Source organism: Dama dama, chromosome 25 (genome assembly GCF_033118175.1).
Source record: "Dama dama isolate Ldn47 chromosome 25, ASM3311817v1, whole genome shotgun sequence".
NCBI lineage: Eukaryota > Metazoa > Chordata > Mammalia > Artiodactyla > Cervidae > Dama > Dama dama.
The window spans coordinates 34,081,836-34,094,271 of NC_083705.1; the positions used below are offsets into that span (position 1 = coordinate 34,081,836).

The window sequence follows — 12,436 nt, forward strand, 5'->3', positions numbered from 1 at the left end:
GGCCCAGAGTGAGAAATTTCCTATGGTGATAACAGACTCATTTCTTAAAGAGACATGACTCCATTTAATGAGGCAGAGAATGAATTGTGTCTCAGCTCTTCCCACTTCCCCACATTCCGCACTTTGTTCCATTTCCTCTCACCCAGGCTGAGAATATCGCTGAGACACAAAGGGTCAGAGAACTATTCCCAGAGTTCTTTCCTCCTCATAAAATATATTTTGTTCTTTTCTCCTTTCTGTAGAAAATTTCCTTCCACCATACCTGATCCACGATGACCATTTAGTAAAATGTACTACTTCAGAGGGGACAACAGAGGATGAGATGGCTGGATGGCATCACCGACTCGATGGACATGAGTTTGAGTAAACTCTGGGAGTTGGTGATGGACAGGGATGCCTGGCGTGCTGCAGTTCATGGGGTCGCAGAGTCGGACACGACTGAGCGACTGAACTGAACTACTTCAGAGAGAAGTTGTTATTATTTATGAAGGTTATTTTCCTGAATTTTATATCAAGGATAAAATGGTGAATACAGAGATAGGAAAGACCCCAGGTCTTCCTGCTGTCCAGCCTCAGGCCCAAGTCAGCTCTCTATTGCTTCCCACTTGACCGCAGGCCCAGAAGTCTGTTTCCCTTTCCCTGAGGTGGTCACCACCACCCACTCTACCCTGGACATCCTCTTTTCCAGGAATGGTTGTGGAATAGGACATTATGTCCTGCTCCCTCCGCTCACTGTCCACTTCCTTGCTGTCCTGCAAAAAGCAGCGAGCTCTCTTTTTGGTTCAACTATTAAGCGATGAGAAAGAAAGAGGAGATGACAAAAATATGGACAATACAAAGGTTCTGGAATCTTTCTGTTCTTTTCAGTCATGGTCCTGTCTGTGTTTCTGATTCTACTGATGCCTTTCGCTTCTTTTTGAGAGCAGGAGGCAACAGAACTTTTTTGCTCCCTGAAGTCTCTTCTCAGGTTTCTTGACTCTTCACTGTAAATATTTAACATCTAGAGAGCTGAGAGATTACAGGAGACCACTATTGAGAAGAAAAATATTTCACCAAGTAAATCTGAGAGGAATGCTTTCAGTTCTCTTTGCCTCATTTCTCTAGAAACTAATGCAAGATCAGAGTAAGCTTCTGGAATCTAGCAATTTGAGCTCCAAGAGCACCTCCTCAGTGAAGACAGGCCGAATCAAGAGCACTGAGTTCCCAGATTCTCACACAGTTCTGATTCCTGTATCTATTGTAGTGCTAGGAAAAACAACAACAACGAAAAACCTCCTCTAAATTATGCTCATAGGATCAATGAGTTGAAACACAAGATTAAAATGTTTTATATCCATAGAGCAATTTTTCTCATTGGTTTCAAACAAAAAGTTCTAGTTTCTTTCAGTCTGTCCCAATCCTAGACTGGGCTGTCCCCAGAAAGGAAGGAACTATGATCTTCTCTATTCACCTTATGACCTTGGGGGCTGGCACACAGTAGGTGTTAGTACTTAGTAAGTGGATGTCAGAAGAATGAACTTACAAACCAATCAGAAGAATCCAATCTGAATGAACTGGTTCTCAGAAGAATCAAGGCACGAGGCTGAGTCTTTCTCTAGCAGAAGATGAACAGTCATTGAAAGAAGGGACAAACTGACTTCAAAGCTGAGTTTGAGTCTCAGTGATGCTGCTGAGAAAGTGTCTTGCCTCAAGATGAAGAATTCTGATAAAGGAGCGTTTAAGGCATTTTAGAATCCCATATTGTTCTTTGTTCACTTAGCGCAACTTCCTCCCAATGTACATTGATGACAAGAAAATGAGTAAGAGATTGGAACAGGATAGATCAAACAGGAATGTAGACTCTATGAAAAACTCTTGCCTGTGGGGATTTGAGCAAGTTATCAATCCTCTATAGGCCTCAGCTGTTTCAGTTTACATCCCTATCATGAAATGAGGTAGATCAGATGATAGTCAAGTTTCCGTACAGCATTGATTAACCTTTTATGATTCAAAATGATTCAGTCATGCACTGCAATGTATTTTCAATCTTCCTCTTCTCGATATCATCCCCACCCCCCACCCCCCCAAAAAAGTGGCTTCTACCATTGTCAACAATACACTTGGAGAAGAATAAAAAAATCTTAATTATGGTCATGGAATCAATCAGTTGAAACACAAGATTAAAATGTTTTATATCCACAGAGCAATTTTTCACACTGGTTTCAAACAAAACGTTCTAGTTGATGTTTACACTAGGACTTGATGAAAAATTCCAGACATAAAACTTCTGGAACTTAGACTTGAACTCAGAGAACTTCCTACCTCTGAATAAATTTTACAACTATAATCTACTGGAATTTTTTTCCTTAACAAGTATTCATCTTTCAACAATTATTTAAGTTTTCTCATCAAGACTATTATGGTAAAACTCTGGCTATCTGGAAATGTGATTCTAAGTGTGGAAGATGGATGAAGATTTTTTTGACTATCTTTTAATGATTTTGGAGGACAACAATTTTGAAAGACATATTTCCTTGACTTCTGAATGTAATGCACTGAATAGAATTCAATCCTTTCCTCAATATGTACAGTAGTTATTATAACACAGTAATGTCCTCAGGCCCTTGTGAAAGCCTCTAAGCCCTGGATTTTTTCTTTTGATGGCAATCCGGGATCTACCTGAGCTGTCATTTCTCACCGCAGTCACCTCCCTGTCAGTTTGGCCACTTGTGGTCATTTCTCCTTGATATCTAATTTGCTGACTTAAGGCATGGACACATTTCTTAATTCATCTTTACATATGCAAGAGTAGCATAATTTCTGCTACTTAAGGTGCTATTATGTTAGAATAATGCATACGTATTAACATAGTATGCATAACACTTTTTAAAAAACAAGCTTACTACAACTAAATGTGAAATAATACACACATGCTGAGTTTGTGAGGCTTGGTTTAACATGTAGACTTACAGCAGTCTCTGTATACTTTCTAATCCTCAACTATATTCCAGATTAGAATGCCATATGATTGAGATCTGACTTTTCATGAGAGATGAAAAATAAGTGGTAGGTAAATAAAAAACATACAAAATGATTGTACAAACTTTGACCAATTATAAAATTTAGTGCTATCATTTTTTTCTTTCTTTGTATTTCTAGATACATTTGACCTACTCCAAACAGAAAACTGAGGAATGGACTACCACTGTTACATTTTTTTAGGGAGTTGCTTTACTGGGCACCTTACCACAGCTACTGGCTATGTGATTTTGGACAAATTATTTAACCTCTTTTAACTTCAGGGCAACAGAGAATGAGATGGTTGGATGGCATCACCGACTCAACTTAAATGAATTTGAGTAAACTCTGGGAGATACTGAAGGACAGGGAAGCCTGGCGTGCTGTGGTCCATGTGGTTGCAGAGTTGGACACAACTTAGTGACTCAACAACAACAACTTCAGTTTTCTTATCTGAAAATAGTAATGACAAAGCCTTTCTCCCAGTGATCTTCAAAGATCTAAATAATTTCTTTTAAAGCGCTTCCCATAGGTCTGGGCTTTAATAAGCACATGGTGACTTTTATTTTAACAGGTTGTCCATTCTTGGAGTTGTGACAATGGCACCCCGAGCACGGCCAGACAATGTGGCTGCAAAGACATTGTTCTCCTGTATTTGCTGTCTGGCAGATACTGCCTTGCCTCAGTATTGGGTGTTTTCAAACCAAATGTGGCTGCCTAAATTGAAATAAGCTCTTAGTCCTCTATATCTCCTATGTTATAGAAAAATAGGCATTCTGAAAAATGGAGGAAATGTTAAGGGGTGAAGGAAAGGAAACTTGAAAGAAGACGGGGAATCCAAATCCCTACAATTTATCATAAATGTCATGATCTTAAGCAACTGGCATCTAGAAAATTCCTACATTGACGTCAATTGTGATAGAATTAAAATAGCCCCTGTCAGAAGTAAAAGTGTTAGTGTCAAATTTGTATGCAACTAAAGAGTTGCACACAAAAGTGGATTTTCCTTGAGGAAACACATTCACTTCTCTTAAATTTAAATGAATGAATTCACAATATTCCAGTTTCATTCCCAGTGTTATTTACTACAACAGAATATACTAACATGTTTCTTAAGATAGAGAAATTAAATACTGCAAAATAAATGAGCTATCTTTCAATTAGTATACTTGGGAAATCTACAAAGAACACATATTCCCTAAAAAGGAAGGATTCTTGCCATATAAAAAAATGATGAATGAGGTTTTATCATTTCCACTTCAGCTTAACAAATATCTTTTGCCAATACTTTTCCACAGTCTTTCTAATTTAACTATCTCCTTCCTGAATTTAGCCAATTTCTTTTTTATTTCTAGTTAAGTTTATCTGCTACTTGATAATGTTAAGTAACTCAAGTTGTTCTAGACCACTACTGAAGATTTTGTTCTCTAATGTCTTAATGAGATGCATTGCTGACTTTGAATTTTTTCTAAGGCGTCCTTGATACACAAAAATATATTTGTATCTCAACTCCATTAGAAATAATTTTTACTTTTCCATAACATTTTTATACTGAACTTCTACATTGAGAATTCATCAGTAAAACACATAACACATTAAGAAAATCTTGAATAGCACTTCTCTAAATGACTAAATCTCTTAAATTATATAAACTGAATTACAGCACAAAGTTTAAATATGCTGACATTAATTTAAAGAAAACTATTTAGGGCTTTAAAAACTTTATCTGAAATTTATTTTTTAATTACTTTTTACATCCCCATTTTAAATTCTTTTCACTAATTTGGAGCTCATTTACTGAAAAATGTGTATCAACAAAATTATGGGCTGATCAAAATCAACTTTTAAAACAGATATAAAAAAACTTTGCAAAATTTATGCCACAATTCTGACACTTGTGGTTCTTCAGGGAATAAAAGAGGAAGTGGTGAGGGAAATCAAAGATAAGCAAACTCCAAAGGATGGTGAAGGACAGGGAAGCCTGGTGTGCTGCAGTCCAAAGGGCTGCAGAGAGTCAGACACCACTTAGTGACTAAACAAGGGCCCTATAGCAGTAACCTTTCGGCCTGAAGGAAACAGAGCTTGCTAACAATTCCTGTACTCTCAGAAAAAAAAAAAAAATCCCTTAATAAATTCAATCATCACCTTCTAACATTTCTTTTTTAAAAACAAACTTTTCATGCACTAATTTGATGAGCTAGATGGGTGGGGCTTCCCTGGTAGCTCAGTTGGTGAAGAATCTGTCTGCAGTGCAGGAGACCCAGGTTCGATCCCTGGGTTGGGAAGATCCCGTGGATAAGGATATGGCAAACCTCTTCAGTATCTTTGCCTGGAAAATCCCATGGACAGAGGAGCCTGGTGGGCTGCAGTCCATGGGGTCGCAAAGAGTTTGGCACGACTGAGCAACTAACACACACACAGATGGGTGGGATGGGGGGTGGGGCAGGAGGGAGGTCTAAGAAGGAGGGAATGTATGTATACATACGGCTGATTCAGTCTGTTGTACAGCAGAAACTAACATTGTAAAGCAATTATATTCCAATAAAAAAACACATATACAAAATTAATTTGGCTTTTGCTCCCCAACTTAGAAATTTTTCTTAAAAACTTTTAAAAATTCAGTTTTCTGGGAAATCAACACTTTAACTATTCTACATGTATATCTCTAGTACACTAGAGAGATGTGTAAAAGAAAAAATAATGACCTGGCATATTAATTGTTGAAATCTATAAATACCTGTGCTTTATTATAATACAGATAACAGAGTCAGGTACCATTTGAAGAGATTAAATATTGCTCTTTCCTTATGCTTGGATGTTTGGTCCTTTTTTATTTCTAGTTTCACTAAAACTTCCTAGGTTAGTTTTCTTTTTTTGGTCCATGATTTCAGGTCTGCTTATATGCTGACATCTTTTGTATTATTAGCCACAGTCAAATACTTTATCCTGAACTTCAGAGTTGTACGCACAATCGCCTAAGAAACCTTCTGGATGTTGACTGACTCAGTCATTCCATTTTTTTTTTTTTTTTAGCATCTACTTTATGTCAGGGTTTGTTCTCAGCATTGGGGATATAGCAATGAACCTAACAGACAATGATCTCTGCCCTCCTAGAGCTTATATCCTACATAGATGATAAGCAAAGCAAGTAAGTGAATTTAAGCATTACAGAGAGAACTTAAGGCAAGGAAGGATAAGGGAAACTTTGAGAAGGTAGTTCTTAAAAAATGCTGATTTTTCTTTTTTTGGTCACTAAGGTGACATTTACACAAAAACCTGAAGGGAGTTAAGCAAGCATATAGCGATGTGGTAGAAAAGCATTCCAAGAGTCCCACAGGCACTTCACACCAGATTCCAAACTGAACTTAGTTTTTCCTTGCAAGCCAGCTTCTCTTGCTAGTTTTCCTGTGTCTGAATTATGCCATCATCTCTCCCACCATTAAGAAAAAAAAAAACAAAAAACACACCTGGGATTTATCCCTAGACTCGACTCCTTCCATAACTCGGAACAATCTTCACGTCCCATTGATCCTATCTCTCAGTGTCTCCTCATGACTTCTAGTCATTGCACTGCCTTGTTTAGGCCATCATTTTCCTGTAAAATTTTTCTAGTAAGTTCTCTTAACCTGTCCCCTTGTCTCCAATCTTGCCACCTCCAACCCATTCTTGATGTTGTCAGTGATATTTGTGAAATGCAAAGTTTGTCACGCCATCCTGTTTATAAACTTCTCAATGGTTTCTAATGGTCAAACCCACACTTTATTATGGCACGGGAAGAGGGGTGTCAAAGGTGATTAGCACATTTGCCCTGCCTGCCTCCTCTTCAAGATCTTTCCAGGTTTATTATTTTAAGCAAATATGCTGGCTCTGGAAAGTTCCTCCTAAAAGCCACCTCTTACAACAGTGTGTCCTCTTAAACATTCTACAAGTTACTCTTATAACAGTGATTTATGTTTCTTTCCTAAAACCAGCTCAGTACTTGACACAAACAGGCACTAAAAAATGGATAAAATTAAATGTACTGTCTTTAAGAAGTGGTGTAAGTATGGTTGCCCCATATCTAAGCTCTAGGCACAAGCAAAAGGATTTCTCTTTCCTCAAACCCTAAGAAAACCTTAGAAAGCTGTTGTCAACATGTAACTCTACATATTTTGATGCTGAACACAAAGAGTCAGTATTATTTGCTTGGAAAACCATCCGATTTGAAAGTGAAATAATACTTTCCCAAAGAACAGCTTTTTTCGGGGGAATTTCCATATACACCATTTCATCTGTGTACTTTTCTTTTTTTTTAAAGCAACACAGAGAATTTCAGCTCCAGTATATAGGAATTGAAGAAATTATGAATCACTTCTCTTAAAGGATATGTGAGGCTGAGTGATCTGGTTAAAAGTATTAAAAAACGTCATTAATAAGTGCCTGAAAATAAGCAGACGTAACAGAAAATTAGCTTCACAAAGTTATTCTAGTGGCACCTGGGAGGAAAATAATTCAACTTGAATATAAGGGAGTAATGAAAGTGAAATACAGACAGAAAATTAACAAAATATTTAACATAAACAGGAGGCCAGGAATAGCAAAATATAATTTGATATGCATCATACCTGCAACAAAAGAAAACAAACTGCAAACTTCTCATTTATTGAGCCTAGCAAGGGTAGCAATCCGTTTACAACAAGCACCTGGGAATAAACAGAACCTTATAGTACAACACTGTATTAATTTGAGGTATGTTATTGACAGTGTTTTCATTTGTTACCAGTCATTCTTTACTAACGAATAGCAATTGGAATTAAACTGCTGTATATGCTTTCCAAAGACCTATGTTTCATTTTGTTTTTTAGAGAACAGTAAAAAATAATTATTTGGACCAATTTATTATGTTCCTATCACTATTTTGATATGCATCTAGGAAGATTTATACTTGATAATGGTATTGGTAAAAAATGTAACTTTAAAAAATACAAATTCTTAAAGATATTTTAGACATAGACACAGGCTTTCATTTATTTTTATAGATAATTTAATTGAATACTGATAAGCAGTTTTCCCGAAATATCTTAAAACTCAAATCTCTTTCTCTATGGCTGGCAACCCTAGGCAGAGATTAACTGGCACAGAGAGAATAAGCCACTGCCTAAATGTTTTATCAGTTTTTATTACACATGGCAATCAACTGGAGATGCTAATATACAGGCAGCAATTCAACAGGTCTAGGGTAGAGTCCTGGATGCTAGCTTCTAACAAGCTCTCGGGGGATGCTGCTGGTTCATGGAAACCACACTTTTGAACAGCAAAGCCTGAATCCAGGGTCTCAGCCTTGTTATCTATTGGAAATCACCTGGGAGCTTTAATAATGATTAAAAAAATACTCTATCACTTCTAGGACTGCAAAGCTATTTAGTCTGGGGTCCAGTCTGGGTATTGAGTTTTTACAGTTTCCAAGCTGAGATGAGTTCCCAAGCCCACCTGGGCTTCCCTGGTGGCTCACATCTTAAAAGAGTCTGCCTGCAAAGATCCCTGGGCAGGAAGATCCTCTGGAGAAGGAAATGGCAACCCACTCCAGTATTCTTGCCTGGAGAATCCCACAGATGGAGGAGTCTGGCAGACTACAGTCCATGGGGTCAGAAAGAGTTGGAAACAACTGAACGACTTCACTCACTTCCTTAAGCTAAGATGAAGCTAAATTTGAGAATTTAACATTCTAAAACGTATTGGTTAGATTTACCGTAAGGTTTTCTTTCCTCTGGTTTCTATCACCATGGTTAACAGCTAGGACTAACCTGTACTAGATAGATACTGAGCAAGAGGCCCCAAATCTCCAAATTCTGACTGAAAACACAACGCACTATCAATAAGGTTCTAATATTAAGAATCTTAGTGACAATATTTACACTCCTACCAAATTGTTAGTAACAGACATTTTATATCTTAAATATCCATAAAGTTACAATGAAATGACAATTTAAATCACTTTGATTAAGAAGTAGATATTTTAAAAGGTGCGTTTAAAGTATATGGAGGTGTCTATCCCTAACCACAGGCTTCCCTGGTGGCTCAGTGGTAAAGAATCCACCTGCCAACGCAGGAGACCTGAGTTTGATCCCTGGGTCAGGAAGATCCCCTGGAAAAGGAAAATGCAACCCACTCTAGTATTTTTCCCTTGGAAATCCCATGGACAGAGGAGCCTGGCGGGATACAGTCTATGGGGTCACAAGAGTCGGACACCACTTAGCAACTAAACAACCACCACCGCTAACTACAGACAAAAAGGTTCAGGTTACTTAAGAAGTTTTTTTATAAACAATATACAAACTTGTCACACTAGCAGAAAGGCTCAGAAGACACAGGAAGGACAAGCAAATTTTACTTAGTGTCCTAATTTGAAGCAGGCACCACAGATCCTGGAGTTACAGACTCATTGAATTATCACTCTTTGTTCATAGGGCTTTCCTATTATTTTACTAAGTTGAGATGTGAAAAATGTTAAGATGTGATTATATTTCAAGGCCCCCTCCTTAATTCTTAAATTGCACACAAAAAATAATGGAAAATATTTTAAACTCTCAGGTATTTGCATAAAGTCCCTAATTATAGTAAACAGCTGGAGTACAAATCAACTGCTATTTACTAATGATGTGATGGGCTTCCCTGTTGGCTCAGACAGTAAAGAATCCGCCTGCAATGTGGGACCTGGGTTTGATCCCTGGGTTGGGAGGATCCTTGGAGGGGGGCATGGCAACCCACTCCAGTATTCTGGCCTGGAGAATCCCCATGGACAGAGGAGCCTGGTGGGCTAGAGTCCATGAGGTTGCAGAGTCGGACATGACTGAGCAACTAAGCACAATGATGTGACAAACTTTCTGAGCAGGCTTTCTCATCCCTCCATTAAGAATGTAAATGCACATACAAATTCATGGTAGCATTAACTGTAACTATGATAACCTCCCAAATACATAAATAGTGTGGCAGAGCAAAGAACTCAAGTACAGACTGCACACTATATCTAGGTTTGCCAATAATTAGCTCTTAATAAGCAAATCCCATACTTAGCCTCATTTTACAAATAAAAGCACCTTGAGTAGGCTATCCTGAGAATCTTTAGCAGATCAAAGCTCTACAACCTAAAAGTAACTAATTAGGTGCTCCTCTAAAATTTATTCTAAACTAGCAAAGAAAAACCCAGCTTATTACTTTTAACGAGATTGGTTTAACAAGTTTCTTAAGAAAAACAGATTTTAAGTTTAGCCTCAGGAGTCTTCTAATTATTATGCAATTATTTAAAATAGCAAATAAATTTAAAAATTAAGAAAAACTGGAATGTGGGGGAAACAGCAAGAAAAAGGATCATGTAACAAGGTGTAAAAATACACTGTGCCAAATTAAAATAAAGAATGTAAACTGAAGATAATGAGATATTAAAAAGCTTTTCCTAAGAAAAACTACGTCAAGGCATGCTGTATGGGATTTTTATGTTCCATCCCAAAGAATATATAGGCATTCTTTTTAAATATACAAAATGTTTCTAAGAGCTGTGAATAACTCATAATTCCAAAATAAAATTATCCCAATTAATAATATATGGAGATTATTTCCTTTTATTGTTCAGTTTGAAAACCTGTCCTGCCAACCACAAATCACCTAGTGACCAAATACATGAAAAATCCCTGTAAGAACCACAAAGTGCCATTTTTGCAGCTTTCTTCACAGGATGCTGAGAAAATGTAACAGTGAAGGAGTGAGACACAGGTTGTCTCAATTATTAATTGCAATCATTCATCTTCTTCAGAACTGGAATCATTCTCTTGGTCAGAGAGTTCAGGGACAGGGAAGCGGAGGATGGCAGCTATTCCGGTCAACTGGCTGAGCTGTTCCCCAGACACGTGAAGACTAGAGAATATCCTAACGGTGCCTGCGTTCTCTTTCACGCTGTCCACCAGCCGCACATACCGGCTGCGTGTGGCTACATCCTGGTGCCTGAAGAGCTCATCGCTGATGAGCAGTGTGTCAATTGCCATGGCCTCATTGGCCTTTTCCACCTGCTTGAGTCCATAAAACGCTCGGTCGGGCTCGTGTTGCAACATTTTGTAGAAGTCATCCAAGGCCTTTACTTCCCCAGCGGCTTTCGTGTCTGAAAGGCGGCTAGCTACTGTAGGGTCACAAAGAGCCTCCTTCAGGGAGTACTTGTGTCCAGAGGAGGCATGTACCTAGAATCACAATTACAAAAGTTAGACAGAAGAATCCCTTAGGGTATCTGTTAAACTGCCCACAATGACCTCAAGCCAAAAACACTGCTAAGGTTTTATATGTTTAAGAATTTAAACCAAGTTTATTATATAAAATCTCTAGCCGCTTAACAGGTTTCTTTTCACTGCATTATCCAATTCACAATCCCAGCCAAGTTAAACCCTTTTTTCCTCTTGTACTACTCTGAGTTCTAAAACTTTAGGAGTAGTTTAAGCAAACCCCTCTGCCCATGCTTAATTATCCCTGGGTAAGACTGTTTTACCTGAAGGAATTTGGACCGGTTTTCCAGGATTAATTTGTTGTCGGTCTTCACTGCCTGTTGAAACATGTAGTCGCAGAACTGCTCCCTCACAAATCCTGGGCTGGCCACGAGGACGCACTTTACAACATCGAAGTGTATGTGGCGCTGGATGGCCTGGACCACCTGTTCATAGAACCGCTCCAAGGCCCGGTCGTGCTGCGAGCAGTTGCCTTTTCGTTTCCGAGGGATGTTCACTTCCACCTTGGCCCGAGTGAGGGTCATGCTGGGAGTGACTAAGCAGATATGGGCGAGGCCCTCCTGCATGACCACAGCCGCCACATCGGCGCTCCAGGCTGGGTCACAGGCTTGCTCGATGCGCTCCAGGACCACACTGTCCCACTGCTTTTTGGCCAGGGTGAACTGGCGGTTGGGCTCCAGCTCGATGGTGTGGTAAGCCCCCATCTTGACATACTCATTCTCCTGGATGTTGGTCCCCTTGACCCGCAGCTGGCAGGCTTGGGAGTCGAAGTCGATGGCCTCCACACAGACAGTGAGGGTCGTGCGGACCCGGTTGCTCCCCACGCTGCCGGTGGAGGACTCGGTCTGCACCTTGCGGATGGTGGAAGCGCGCAGGCTGTCGCCCACCTGCACTAGATTGTAGGTGTGCCACATGTCCTCGGGCTCCTCGGGAACCAGGGTCACCTGGCCCGCATTGTCTTTCTCAATGTCCTTCCTCACGAGCTTCATGACCCTGGCTGGGGGCTCACTGCCAGAACGAGAGGAACCGAGGGGGTCCCCACGGGAAAAGGGGTCGAGAAAGGAGAGAAAGTCTAGGCCGGGAAGGGGGCGGGGCCCGGTTCCTACCGGCACCTGCCTCGCGAGAAGGAAACACGTTATATCCGACTCTTGCGGCTGGGGGGGGGGGGGGTGGGACACTTACTCTAGCCCTTC

General features: G+C 39.6%; 2 protein-coding genes and 1 long non-coding RNA gene across 5 annotated transcripts in view; 1 reads left to right on the forward strand and 2 right to left on the reverse strand.

Annotated features, from left to right (window-relative positions):
• The window catches only part of ITGA1 (integrin subunit alpha 1), a 164,402-nt gene that overhangs the window by 139,199 nt on the left and 12,767 nt on the right, over positions 1-12,436 (reverse strand). The window lies entirely within an intron of this gene.
• Positions 10,573-12,419, reverse strand: PELO (pelota mRNA surveillance and ribosome rescue factor). The gene is made up of 2 exons (XM_061129818.1): positions 11,507-12,419; positions 10,573-11,204 (listed from the first exon to the last, which is right to left on the reverse strand). The coding sequence occupies exons 1-2, from the start codon at positions 12,230-12,232 to the stop codon at positions 10,770-10,772; spliced, it is 1,161 nt and encodes a 386-aa protein (XP_060985801.1). The 5' UTR covers positions 12,233-12,419; the 3' UTR covers positions 10,573-10,769.
• LOC133046814 (uncharacterized) overlaps positions 11,796-12,436 on the forward strand; it is a 172,791-nt gene continuing 172,150 nt past the window's right edge. For all 3 annotated transcript variants that reach the window (XR_009690564.1, XR_009690566.1, XR_009690565.1), the window contains exon 1: positions 11,796-11,935. This is a non-coding gene — a long non-coding RNA (uncharacterized LOC133046814). The remainder of the gene's footprint in view (positions 11,936-12,436) is intronic.